At 39.0% G+C, this 13689-nt stretch overlaps 1 protein-coding gene across 13 annotated transcripts in view; it reads left to right on the top strand.

Annotated features, from left to right (window-relative positions):
• The window catches only part of LOC132774269 (protocadherin gamma-A4-like), a 393640-nt gene that overhangs the window by 76019 nt on the left and 303932 nt on the right, over positions 1 to 13689 (top strand). Inside the window, exon 1 of one of the 13 annotated variants that reach the window (XM_060774217.2) lies at positions 1385 to 3823. The exons of 11 other annotated variants lie outside the window; for them this stretch is intronic. In XM_060774217.2, coding sequence (XP_060630200.2) covers positions 1400 to 3823 — 2424 coding nt within the window. In that variant the 5' untranslated portion in view covers positions 1385 to 1399. Of the gene's footprint in view, positions 1 to 1384; positions 3824 to 9376; positions 11816 to 13689 lie in introns of those variants that run through there. One more of the 13 variants, XM_067467714.1, reaches the window with a different exon arrangement.

The raw sequence follows: 13689 nt of genomic DNA, 5'->3' as shown, positions 1-13689 counted from the left end.
CCATACTTTTTGTTGAATAACTAAGCATTATTTTCTTTTCTTGCATTGCATATGAAGACATACTACAGCCTACTGCAATTTATGTTTGAAGTGAGATAAAAATTATTGATGTCGAGCTTGATTTCTTTGCTGCAATGTGGCACTAATAAACTATAGTATTATCTTGAAAAAGTGCCTTCGTGTTTTTTCCCTGCTGTCCATATCACATATCTGCAGGATGGATATATATGTGTGTGTGCGCGCGCACATGTAGACAGACAGACAGACAGATAGATAGGCTAATGACACACTTTTAGTCTTACGTTTCAAAAAGTTACCATCTTGCTCCTTAAAGTTTCCCACATTTACTGGTGTGGGGAGGACCACAGGTGTATGTACAAATATCATTCTGTCCTGGATGAATTAAATTTTGCATAAAAATTTTATTCAAAGATTGTGGGTTATCAACAGGTAAATATGAAAATATCTTTGCTGATGCTGATTAAATTTTGGAATTTTAGCTCTATTAATTAATTCTGCTTATTGGCTAAAAAGACATAGCTGCTCTGCTTGTTGGTTTAAATGGAAACATTTAAGTAGAAAGCTGGATATATATGATCTGATCTGAGAGATCATCTCATATGATCTGAGAGAAGAAAACTATGAACTTAGAAAGTGAGGAGAGATGGAGAAAATGGGTCCAGAGAAAAAAGTAGACTACATAGCTCCTTTGAGAAGCACATTCCTATGATAACACATCTCATGCGGTTGGAAACTGTAAGGGAGTGCTAACTGAGACATGGAGTACGCAAACACATACCCGGTGCAATTTGTGCAACTAACTGTACCATTCTCATATAGTTATTCGTTATGAAAAAATAGAGACCAACAGTAGTATGTGATGGCCATGTTGCAAAGAAAGGGATTGGTTGTGGAGGAAAAGGGTTGGAGTATGGAGCCAGGATATGGTTTGGTAATTGTCTGATGGTAAACCTTGAGAAGGAGGTGGATGCATGGGGACTGGCTTCCATGTCTTAAAATTCAATGCATTGCCATAAGCAACAAATGCTTTGCTTTATGTATCTAAACAGCATTAAAAATTAAATAACCCTGAACAAAAATTGAATATTTTTATCAGCCTAGTAAAAAGGACAGAAAGTAAACACCAAATAAGCAATTCAATTTTCTGATGAAGTTTCATTTTGAGTTGAGCCTCTGGGTGTCACTGTTCACCAATAACGAAGAAAACAGTCATCTATATTTCCTGTTACAAGCACAGGAAAATTGAGACCAGGGCAGCAAAGCCCTTGTAATCACACTCACTGCACGATATTTTATTCTGTAACTGGGAGCAACAAAAAAGAAACAAATGGAAATAGTAATTACTAATTTGTAAGGTGTTGGACAAGACTGTACAAAAATGGAAGAAATCAAGGATTTGTGGAGCTGCAAAAAAATAACTCTGCAATGGTTTTTCATACTGTTTATTTGGAAGACAGTTTCTGGGCAGATCCACTATTCCATTCCAGAAGAGATGCCAAAAGGCTCCTTTGTGGGGAATATTGCAAAGGACCTAGGAATGAATGGAAAGCAACTTTCAGATCATGGACTCCGCATTGTTACGAGTAAAGGTACGATTCAATATTTTTCTTTGAATGTCAATAGTGGGCAATTACAAATTTCTGAGAGAATAGACAGAGAGAGCGTATGTGGAGAAACAGAGAAATGCATGCTAAAGGTTCAAGTTCTTATGGAAAGTAAATTAAAACTGTATAATGTTGACGTGGAAATTACAGACATCAATGACAATGCTCCACAATTTCTTTCAAAAGAATGGAAGATTGAAATTCCTGAGACAGCTGCACCCGCAGACCGATTTCTTCTTCTCAAAGCTCAGGATCCAGACCTGGGCATAAATTCTGTTCAGGATTATGAACTCATAGGCAGCAATCATTTTTCTCTGGAGGTACAAAGAGGGGGAAATGGTGCCACACAGGCTGAATTGGTGTTGGAAAAACCTCTAGACAGAGAAGAGCAATCGGCCTATGATCTAATCCTGACAGCTACTGATGGAGGGGATCCAATCAAGTCTGGTACACTGCAAATCCACATCATTGTCCTTGATGCAAATGACAATGTGCCAGTTTTTAGCCAATCAGTTTATGAGGTGACTGTCAAGGAGAACATTCCCAAAGGATCTACTGTGGCTACAATAAGGGCCACAGATCTGGATGAAGGTATCAATGGAGAAGTTAAATACTCTTTTGAAGATAACAAAAAGAAAATCTCCCAAAAGTTCCATTTAAATTCCACAACAGGAGAAATAATCCTTGTGGGAAATCTTGACTATGAGGAAACATCTTTCTATGAATTTGAGGTACAAGCCATGGATGGAGGTGCCTTAAGAAATAGGTCAAAAGTTTTGATCTATGTTACAGACCTAAATGACAATGTGCCACAGCTAACAATAACCTTTGCAATTAGTTCTATCCCTGAGAACTCACCAACAGGAACCACAATTGGCATTCTGAATGTTCAAGACAGGGACTCAGGAGTGAATGGGAAAGTTACCTGTTCAATTCCCAGCAATCTTCCATTTCAGCTGAAGAAAACACAAGATGATTTTTACACTTTAGTGACAGAGAGACATCTGGACAGGGAAGAGGTGGCAGCTTACAATGTTACAATTACAGCAGTTGATGAAGGGAATCCACCACTCTCTACCTCTGAAATTATTTCACTGAAGGTCTTAGACACTAATGACAACCCTCCGCTATTTGTCAAATCATCTTACACCTCTTATCTCTTAGAAAATAATCCAAGAGGTGCTTCCATATTTTCCTTAAAAGCAAATGATCCAGACTGGGAAGAGAATGCCAGAATAACGTATTCAGTGTTTGAAAGTCAAATAAGAGAATCCCTCCTTTCCTCCTACCTGTCAATTAACTCTGAGACTGGGGTTGTCTATGCCTTGAACTCCTTTGATTATGAAGAAATCCAAGAAATTAGATTCCTGGTCAAGGCCCAGGATGGGGGCTCCCCACCACTCAGCTCCAATGTCTCAGTGACCCTCTTCATCCTGGATGAGAACGACAATGCTCCAGAAATCCTCTATCCCTCTCCTCCCGCAGATGGCTCCACTGGGATAGAGCTGGCCCCTCGTTCCTCTGAGCCAGGTTATCTGATTACAAAGGTGGTGGCAGTGGATGCGGATTCTGGACAGAATGCCTGGCTCTCCTACCAGCTGACCAAGGCCACAGAACCAGGACTCTTTATTCTGGGACTCCACACTGGAGAGATCAGGACATCCCGATTCCTTCTGGAGAAAGATGCCCTCAAACAAAACCTGGTGGTTTTGGTGAAGGACAATGGACAACCTCCTCTCTCTGCCTCTGTCACAGTCACAGTGGTTCTGGCCAGCAGTATCCCAGAAACTTTCTCAGATCTGAACAGCATCTCAGCTCCTATAGATACTCCTTCCGATCTTACCTACTACTTGGTCCTTGCAGTAGCTTTTGTCTCTTGCTTATTTTTGACCTTTCTCCTTGTGCTACTAGCCATCAAGTTGCATAAATGGAGAAATTCACAAATGTCGCATTCAGGGAGTATTAACTTTGGTGGTGTTCCTGTCTCCCAGTTTGTGGGGATTGATGGAGTCCGGGCCTTTCTTCAGTCTTATTGCCATGAGGTTTCTTTGACTTCAGGCTCTCGGAAAAGCCAGATTCTTTTTCCCATTGGAAGCTGCACAAATACTTTGACACCACAGCAGGCTCCTAGTAAACCAGATCCTTTGTTACTAACAGATGAGTCAAATGCTATTCAGGATAATGCAGCTGTTAATCAGGTAAGCATGTATGTTTTCATTTTATTTTAATGCTAGTAAGGATAGTGTCAATATGTAGGGAGAAGAATTCGAGACTCAGCTTTCCTTAATACCCTTTTTAAAAATTCTGAATAGGGCACATTCATGTACTTGATAAACTTCATGTAAGCAATTGTCTGCATGGGTATTGGCTACATGAACTGTAATTGCATTGGGTCTTTTTTGTGGCTTGTGAGAACTCAGAAACATCTATGCACTTTTTAGTAGTGAATAAAGCAGGACTGGGCACACAAATTGTATGACTTTATCAGGTCAAGTCTTTGTGCCACAACAATGACTCTAACAAACTATAGTGTTGAATTGAAAAGGTATTTCTGAGATGTTCCTTTCAGTTTTCCCTCAGTGTTCATATTACATGCTAGGTATATAAAATGTATGCAACTTCAAGCTTCAAAGAGCTAAACCAACCTGTTCCTTAAAACTTCTCTCATCACCTTGTTAGTTCCAATTCTCTCAGCTGGCTATCCATTCATTTAAAGAGTCATCTTCTACAATGGCTCCTTGTGCTTTAATTATTTTCATTTAATGGAAATTTCACAATTCATAAATAAATAAAAAGTGGCTGGTTCTTCTGCTCTGCACTGAGAAACTGAGACACTAGCAGAACAATTTTAAATATAAAAGATGTATGAGGAGGGAACTAGGATTTCTGTGAAGGAAAATCTTATTGCTGTAATTCTCCATGGGAAAAACCATGAGTGTGTGCACAGTCTATCATTTTATTAAAATAAATAATAGCTTGCAAACCCTAAGTAGGATTGTTAATTTGTTTTCACCACTTCGTCATTCTTTGGAAACAGTAGGCAACCCATAGGCTACATAAATACCCGAAGGGTCACTTTTGCCACCATCACTATTGCTTCCTTCAATTCTCCTTCCCATGTGGTTGCTATCAGCACATCTCCTTAACCCTAATAATGGTTACAATTATTGTACCATCATTCATCTGCCTATGACTTTGGAGGTTTCCAAACAAGTTCTAGTAACAATTGGTCTGATACCTAAACAGAGTAAATATTGAGTGTAGAGTTATAAGTGAACTATTCATGACAAATACCATTGCAATAATTTCAATATAGTTTTACATTAATTATAGTTTTATATTTACACAGTATTATATATTAAAGTTCCTTTTTTCTTAATTCATTGATTGTTAAAAATTGCTGTGAGATTATCTTATCACATGAAAAAAGTGGCTAAAATATTATTTTACTCCATACAAACCTGGATTGGCAGTTTCTTCTTAAAAAATAATATTGTGCTTGAAAATTCAGATTAATGTAAGAGTGCACGGTTCTAATAGCTACACAGCCAATTGTCATGATTTTAATGGTCTGAGAAGCTCTTGGGGGAAGTGGGGAAGAGGCAAACTTTTTTTTAGAGAATCAAAAGTTAAATTCCTTAAGCAGCAGCAGCTTGTTGCCAAATTAGTCAAATATAAATTGGTCTTCAAATGGGCAGGCTGCTGATGGTGCAACAGAAGCAGGTAACATATGGAAGGGAAGGGAAGGGAAGGGAAGGGAAGGGAAGGGAAGGGAAGGGAAGGGAAGGGAAGGGAAGGGAAGGGAAGGGAAGGGAAGGGAAGGGAAGGGAAGGGAAGGGAAGGGAAGGGACACTCTTGTTCTCTAGAACTGCATTGGTTCCCTGAATCACCTGCTCAACTGAACCAGCAAGGTACAACTGTTCTGGAATACACATGGACACAGTACTACAGAAGATAACACATTCGTGTCTAGCCATGTCTATCGTGATCTCTAGACTACTTGATCTCTCACAAAGAAAGAAAATACATCTTCTCCTGATCAATATGTACCATTCAAGATGCACAACTTGTAATTTTCACATGAAAAATTGTTCCATCATCTTCACATCAACTATTTATTTGTCATGTCAGGGCAACCAGTCAGTTACATTACATTTCTAACAGCACAAAGCAAACAAAAAAAAACCAACAACTAAAACACATTCATATAAACAGTATACAATGGTTCCTTGTAAGAAGAATCTTGCCATGGTCTCTTTCTCTTGGAGAAATATTGTTACGTGGGAAGGGCTGCTGTTCCCCATATCATCCTACCTGTCATGATGGATTAGGGAGTCACAGGAGGGCATGAAAGAGTCTTTTCTATGATGCCAACCCAATTATGGTGTTCCTTGCTCCAAGCTGTGTTTGAAAACCTCCAGAGACTGAGAATCCACCACCTTCTGCTTTCGAAGCAGATAATTCCACTGTCAAACGGTTATTATATTTATAAGGTATTTGTAACTTTTAAGTAGAGACTCTTTTCTTGTAATTTGTGCACACTAGTCTCATGTTCTCATTTTTGGAACAGCAGACAAGAGTCGCATATGATAAACACTTTTCAAAGAAAGACATTGGTTGTGTGGGAAAAGGGGATAAAATGAAGTATGGAACCTGGATACGATGTAGAAAAGGGTAGATAGTGAACCTTGAGAAGAAAGAGATTGATTGATTAATGAAAAGATTCATATATATTCAACGTTGTTTGTAACTTTTAAGGAGAGACTCTTTTCTTGTAATCTGAGTCTACTACTCTCGTGGTCTAGTCTTTAGAACAGCAGGATGCAAGCTGGCTTCTCTTGTACGCAGTCCCGTAGCCAGGATTTTGATTCGGGGCGGGGGGAGTTTGTTTCGAGGGGGTGAGTCTGAGTGAAAGAGGGTCTACCCTAGCAAACCTTTTGTATCGTTAACCCAATACCCCCAAGCATATGGGATATATCGAGTGTGGTGATCAGATCATGATATGAATAAACATAACAGTTTAAATAATACACCAGTAAGACCTTTTTGTGAACCACCATGAGAATTTGGGGGGGGGGGGCTGAAGCCCCTCAACCCCCCCCCCCCCCCCGCTATATGCCTGCTTGTACGTAACATCGATTCATAGATTTAAAGATTGCTACCATATCAGTCTCCTTTTCTGTAAGCTAAAAATACCAAATTCTCTAAGTTGTTCCTCATAATGTTTATTTGCAGAATGTTAATAAACTTGGAGTGCATCTACACTGTAGAATTAATAGTTTTACAGCAATTTAATTAATATGACTAAATGTTATGGATTCATGGGAGATGTTGTTCCACAAGGACTTTAGCCTTCTTTGCCAAGGAATGTTGGTGCCTCACCAAATTACAATTTCAATGAGTCCATAGAACTGAGTCATGGCAGTTAAAATGGTGTCAAACTGCATTATTTCTAGAGTGTAGATACACCCCTAGCCATTATTCCAATCATTCCCACTGAGTTGAAGCCATTTTGTTCTGAGAAGCAATATGTCTGATTCAGTGCTACTGATGAAAGCAATGGTGCATTGACTTCCGAGAAACCTGGAGGGTTTCATTCACCACCATACCCTTCAGATTTTTATCATAATCTGTTCTCTTTCCCAACTGTTTTAAGAACAAAACAGTCCATTTTAAAAGAAACTGGAATAAATCAGTGGGCAGTGGAGCTCAAAAGTATGATAATATGGGTTGTAAATGCATGTTTAACATAAACATGTTCTATTTCTCCCTCCTTAACTTTTTTGGCAAAATTTGGGAAAGTGCTGTAGTATTATGAGTACCTCAAAAATCTTGCTGGGTGCTTCAGTAACAGAATAATTATGGAAGGAAATATTATTGGAGTAAAATTTGTAGTTTCTCAAATTCAGTTGTTCTTAATGGGGTCAAATTTTGTACAAAATTCTTCATTAAAGATTTACATTTTGTCATTTTTAGTACTCTTAATCTAACACTCCCTATTGGCTAAAAAGACACAGCTGTTCTTATTGAATTAAGCAAACACATCTAAGTTCAATCTAGGGCCTGAGCAAAGAGAAAGAAAAAACACAATATCTGAAAGTGTGGAAACATAAGATATGAAATGGGCACAGAGGAAAAAAGTGAAGCATCTGAGTACTCTGAGAGCCACATGGAATTTCTTTTCAGTGATGATGTGTTTGAAGGCTGCATGTCAGTGATGCCAGCACATAGTAAGGACAGGCCACACCACCTGTGCAATCTATGTAATTCATTGTATCATCATCAACATCATCACCATAGGCTATCACTCGCAGCCAAGTATAATTGCCTTCCAAGTGTAGGGTCTTGGTGGTGGGTCCGTAGGTGACTGTGGAGACCTATTCTTGATTCACATGTTCTTTCGCAGTGAGGACATTAGTTTCCAGATGGAAAGCAGTCCTGACAAGGGTTGGCTTGATGCACCTTCCTCTTGACACATTTCTCCCGTTTGCCCTCCATTTGTACATCTTTGAATTCCACAGCACTGTTAGTAACAGCTGACCTCCAGTTAGAACACAAAAGGGTCAAGTCTTCCCAGTTCTTGGTGTCTATGCCACAGTTTTTAAGGTTGGCTTTAAGCCCATCTTTAAATGTCTTTTGTGGTCCACCAAAATTCCATTTTCTGTTCTTGAGTTGAGCATATAGTAACTGCTTTGGAAGATGGTGATTGGGCACTCAGACAGTGTGGCCAATCTAGTGAAATTCATTGTCTCATACCTAGTGAGTTGCATATTGTTAAAAAAAACGCAGGCAAGAGTACCATATGATAAACACTTTTCAAAGAAAAAGCATTGGTTGTGAAGGGAAAGGGGATAAAATGAAGTATAGAATCTGGGGATGGTGTGGGAAATGGTAGATGATGAACCTTGAGAAGAAAGAGGTTGACTGATGAATAAAGAGGCTCTATGTCATAGGGCGCTTTGTTTTATTTAGTTTAACACATATGTTTAATTGCTTTATTGATTTTAACAATGTATTTTAAATATTCCTATGTTCAAATCTGTTTCAATGTTTGGATTTAATTCACATATTGTTGTGGTTTTTCATGTTTTCCACTTGTGAGTCCCCTTGAGTCTGTCTCTTTTGACAGAAAAATGAGTATAAAATCTACTACTATTACTACTACTACTACTAATAATAATAGTAATAATATGCAAATTCATAGACTAGAAAAGTAAACTTGCTAAACTAGCAGGCACAGATAAACAAGGATGACCTGTATTCCATGCATTGCAATAAACAACAAATGCTTTGCTTCATATATCCAAATAGTATTAAAATTCACTTACCCTTATTTCAAAACAATTAAGATTGGAGATATGATCAAAATGGAAGTATTATGAAAATGGAACCCATTTCTCTTTCTTCTCTGTACAAAAAATATTTATTTTTATTGGTCTAGTAATACGACTTAACGAAAAGAAAGTAAACAGATATTCAGGATTCTAATTCATCTTCTTCAGTTTTGAGATTAGCCTCAAGGTGTCGCTGTTCACCAATAACAAGAAATCAGCAAGATATTTCAGTCTAAACCTCTTTTTACAAGCATAGAATTGAGACTAGAATGGTAAAACAAAAATGTATTCCACTTGCAAGCATATTGACTCCAAGCTATTTTGAATAATATTTAGCTGGGAGCATAATAAAAAAGCCAAAAAAGCAATAGTACTTACTAGTTTCAAAGCTGCTGGACAAGAAAAGGTGTTATTTATCCTACTCTGCAAAGAATGGAAGAAATCAAGGATCTGTGGAGCTGCAAAGAAAGAACTCTGCAATGGCTTTTCATACTGTTTTTTTGGAAGGCAGTTTCTGGGCAGATCCACTATTCCATTCCAGAAGAGATGCCAAAAGGCTCTTTTGTGGGAAATATTGCAAAAGACCTAGGAATAAATGGAAAGCAACTTTCAGACCATGGACTCCGCATTGTTATGAGTAAAGGTATGATTCAGTATTTTGCTTTGAATGTTAATAATGGGCATTTACAAATTTCTGAGCAAATAGACAGAGAAGAAATCTGCGGAGAGATTGAGAAATGCATGCTAAAATTTCAGGTTCTTATTGAAAGTAAATTCCAATTTTATGGTGTTGAAGTGGAAATCACAGACATCAATGACAATGCTCCTCACTTTCGGTTAAAATACTGGACAATGAAAATAACTGAGGCAGCTACACTCACAGAACGATTTCTTCTTCCCAAAGCTCAAGATCCAGATCTGGGCATAAATTCTGTTCAAGATTATGAACTCACAGGCAGTAATCATTTTTCTCTGGAGGTACAAAGAGGGGGAAATGGTGCCAGACAGGCTGAACTAGTGTTGGAAAAGCCTCTAGACAGAGAAGAGCAATCAGTCTATGATCTAATCCTCACAGCTACAGATGGAGGTGATCCAGTCAAGTCTGGTACACTGCAAATCCACATCATTGTTCTTGATGCAAATGACAATGTGCCAGTTTTTAGCCAATCAGTTTATGAAGTGACTGTCAAGGAGAACATTCCCAAAGGGTCTACTGTGGTTACAATACGGGCCACTGATCTGGACGAAGGAATGAATGGAGAGGTCAAATACTCTTGCCAAGACATCACAAACATAGCCTCCCAGATCTTCCTTTTGGATAATACAACCGGAGAAATAATTATTGTGGGGAATCTTGACTACGAGAAATCATCATTATTTGAATTTGAGGTGCAAGCCATGGATGGAGGTGGCTTTAGAGACAGCTCGAAAGTTTTAATTTTTGTTTCTGATGTTAATGACAATGTGCCAGAACTCATAATGACATTTGCCATCAGTTCTATCCCTGAGAATTCTCCAATAGGAACTACAATTGCCATTTTAAATGCACAAGACAGAGATTCAGGAGTGAATGGGCAGGTTACATGTTCAGTCCCCAGCAATCTTCCATTCAGCTTAAGGAGAACACAAGATGATTTTTACGCTTTAGTAACAGGGAGAAGTCTCGATAGAGAAGAAGTGGCAGCTTATAATATTACTATTACAGCAATTGATGAAGGGACTCCAGCACTCTCTACCTCTGAAATTATTTCACTAAAGGTGTCTGACATAAATGACAACCCTCCACTATTTGTCAAATCCTCTTACACTTCTTATCTGGTAGAAAATAACCCAAGAGGAGCTTCCATTTTTCTCCTAAAAGCCAATGATCCAGACTGGGAAGAGAATGGCAGAATAATGTATTCAATCACTGGAAGCCAAATGGGGGAGTCTTTCGTGTCCTCCTACCTGTCCATTAACTCGGAGACTGGGATTGTGTATGCCTTGAACTCATTTGATTACGAAAAGATCCAGGAGATTAAGTTCCTGGTCAAGGCCCAAGATGGGGGATCTCCATCTCTCACCTCCAATGTCTCAGTGACTCTCTTCATTCTGGATGAGAATGATAATGCTCCAGAAATCCTGTACCCTTCTCCTCCCACTGATGGCTCCACTGGGATAGAGCTGGCCCCTCGTTCTTCTGAACCAGGTTACCTGGTCACTAAGGTGGTGGCAGTGGATGCAGATTCTGGCCAGAATGCCTGGCTCTCCTACCAACTGATCAAGGCCACAGAGCCAGGCCTCTTCACTCTGGGACTCCACACTGGAGAGATCAGGACAACCCGATTCCTTCTGGAGAAAGATGCCCTCAAACAAAGCCTGGTGGTTTTGGTGAAGGACAATGGACAACCCCCTCTCTCTGCCTCAGTCACAATCACTGTGATGCTGGCTGACAACATTCCAGACATGCTGACTGATTTGAGCAGCATCTCAGCTCCTATTGATCCCCCTTCAGATCTTACCTACTACTTGGTGCTTGCAGTGGCTTTTGTCTCCTGCTTATTTTTGACCTTTCTCCTTGTGCTACTAGCCATCAAGTTGCATAAATGGAGAAATTCACAACTGTCTCATTCAGGGAGTATTAACTTTGGTGGTGTTCCTGTCTCCCAGTTTGTGGGGATTGATGGAGTCCGGGCCTTTCTTCAGTCTTATTGCCATGAGGTTTCTTTGACTTCAGGCTCTCGGAAAAGCCAGATTCTTTTTCCCATTGGAAGTTGCACAAATACCTTGACACCACAGCAGTCTTCCAGTAAACCAGATCCTTTGTTAATAACAGATGAGTCAAATAACATTCAGGAGAATGCATCTGGTAATCAGGTAAGCACGTATGTTTCCATTTTATTTTAATGCTAGTAAGGATAGTGTCATTGTGTGGGGAGAAGAACTGGACCCTGAAACATCTCTGCGTCTTTTTAAAGTTCAGCGTAGGGCAGATTCATGTACTTGATGAACTTGATGTGAGCACTCATCTGCATGCATATTGGCTAATTACACAGCCATTGTCTTGTTCTTTGTAGGTTGTGAGAACTCAGAAACACCTATACACTTTTTAGCAGTTAGTGAAGTCGGGTTGTGCACACAAATTGTGTTAACATAGTTCACAGACATTGTTTCTGTCTCACAACAATTGTTTTAATGTCGATAATAGATATTTACTGGATTGAGATCCTTCAGTATGGCATCTCTCTTCCTTAACAGAATTTCACTGCTTTTCTAATTTGTAGTCCTACAATCAGTTTTCTATGCATACCCCACCTTCGTGTTCTATTCCCTATCTCGTGTTTCTAATGGTTCTTTTTTCTTTTTCATCCGATTTTTATTATTATTTATTTATTCAATTTTTATTGTGATCTAAAGACTCATATTGCATCGTAGGTGTACAACATATGCCGGATATTGAGATTTTCATCCTATTGCACAATTACAGCATTATAAAAATAAAATAGCCAAAATATATACATCCTCCTTGGGAATAGCACTTGGGGCAAGTGGAGAAGAGGCAAACCTTTTTTTCAGAGAATCAGAAGTTAAATTACTTAAGCAGCAGCACCTTGTTGCCAAATTAGTGAAAGATAAATAGGTTTGCAAACAGGCAGGTTGCTGATGGCATAACAGAAGCAGGTAACACATGGAAGGGAAGAGATCAGACACTCCTGTTTATTTATTTATTTATTTCATACATTTCTATCTCACCCTTCTCCCCACAAGGGGACTCAGAGCGGCCTCACATAGAGGTGCATTGGTTCCCTGAATCACTTGCTGAACTAAAACTGTGAAGTACAGCTGTTATGGTATACATGTAGGCACAGTGCTGCAGAAGATAACACATTAGTGTCTAGACATGGCTATCGTGATCTCAAGAATCCTTGGTCTCTTACAAAGAAAGAAGATACATCTTTTCCTGATCAATTTTTGCCATTCAGAGTGCCTAGCTTGTAATTTTCACATGGAAAAATGTTGAATTGCTTTTGCATCGATTAAAACTTATTTATGCAAACAGTATACAAGCCAGCAATGGTTCCTTGTAAGAAGAATCTTGCCATGGTCTCTTTCTCTTGGAGAAATATTGTTATGTGGGAAGGGCTGCTGTTCCCCATATCATTCTGTCCACCTGTCATGATGGATTCGGGAGCATTTTTAATGTGTTGTCCTTATCTGAGTCACGGTAGGGCATGAAAGCATCTTTTCTATGATGCCAATCCAATTATGGTGTTCCTTGCTCCAAGCTGTGCTTGAAAACCTCCAAATATGGAGAGTCCATCACCCTTTGAAGCAGATAATTCCAACGTCAAACAATTCTTATATTTTTAAGTTATTTGCAACTTTTAAGTAGAGACTCTTTGCTTGTAATTTGAGTCCACTAGTCTCATTTTCTGGTTTTTGGAACAGCAGATAAGAGTAGCATATGATAAACACTTTTCAAAGAAAGGCATTGGTTGTGGAGGAAAAGGGGATAAAATGAATCATCATCATCATCATCATCATCATCATCATCTCTGGGACTTCCAGATTCAGACAGACACAGAGTTTTGGAGCACAATACTCCTGACCTCACGATCATGTTAAAAAACAAAGTATGGATCATTGATGTTGCAATCCCAGGTGACAGCAGGATTGAAGAGAAACAACTGAAAAAGCTGACACGATATGAGGATTTAAAGATCGAACTGCAAAGACTCTGGCACCAGCCA

The sequence above is a fragment of the Anolis sagrei genome, chromosome 4, assembly GCF_037176765.1.
Source record: "Anolis sagrei isolate rAnoSag1 chromosome 4, rAnoSag1.mat, whole genome shotgun sequence".
NCBI classification, from domain to species: Eukaryota; Metazoa; Chordata; class Lepidosauria; order Squamata; family Dactyloidae; genus Anolis; species Anolis sagrei.
This window is presented reverse-complemented; position numbering and strand designations above follow the sequence as displayed.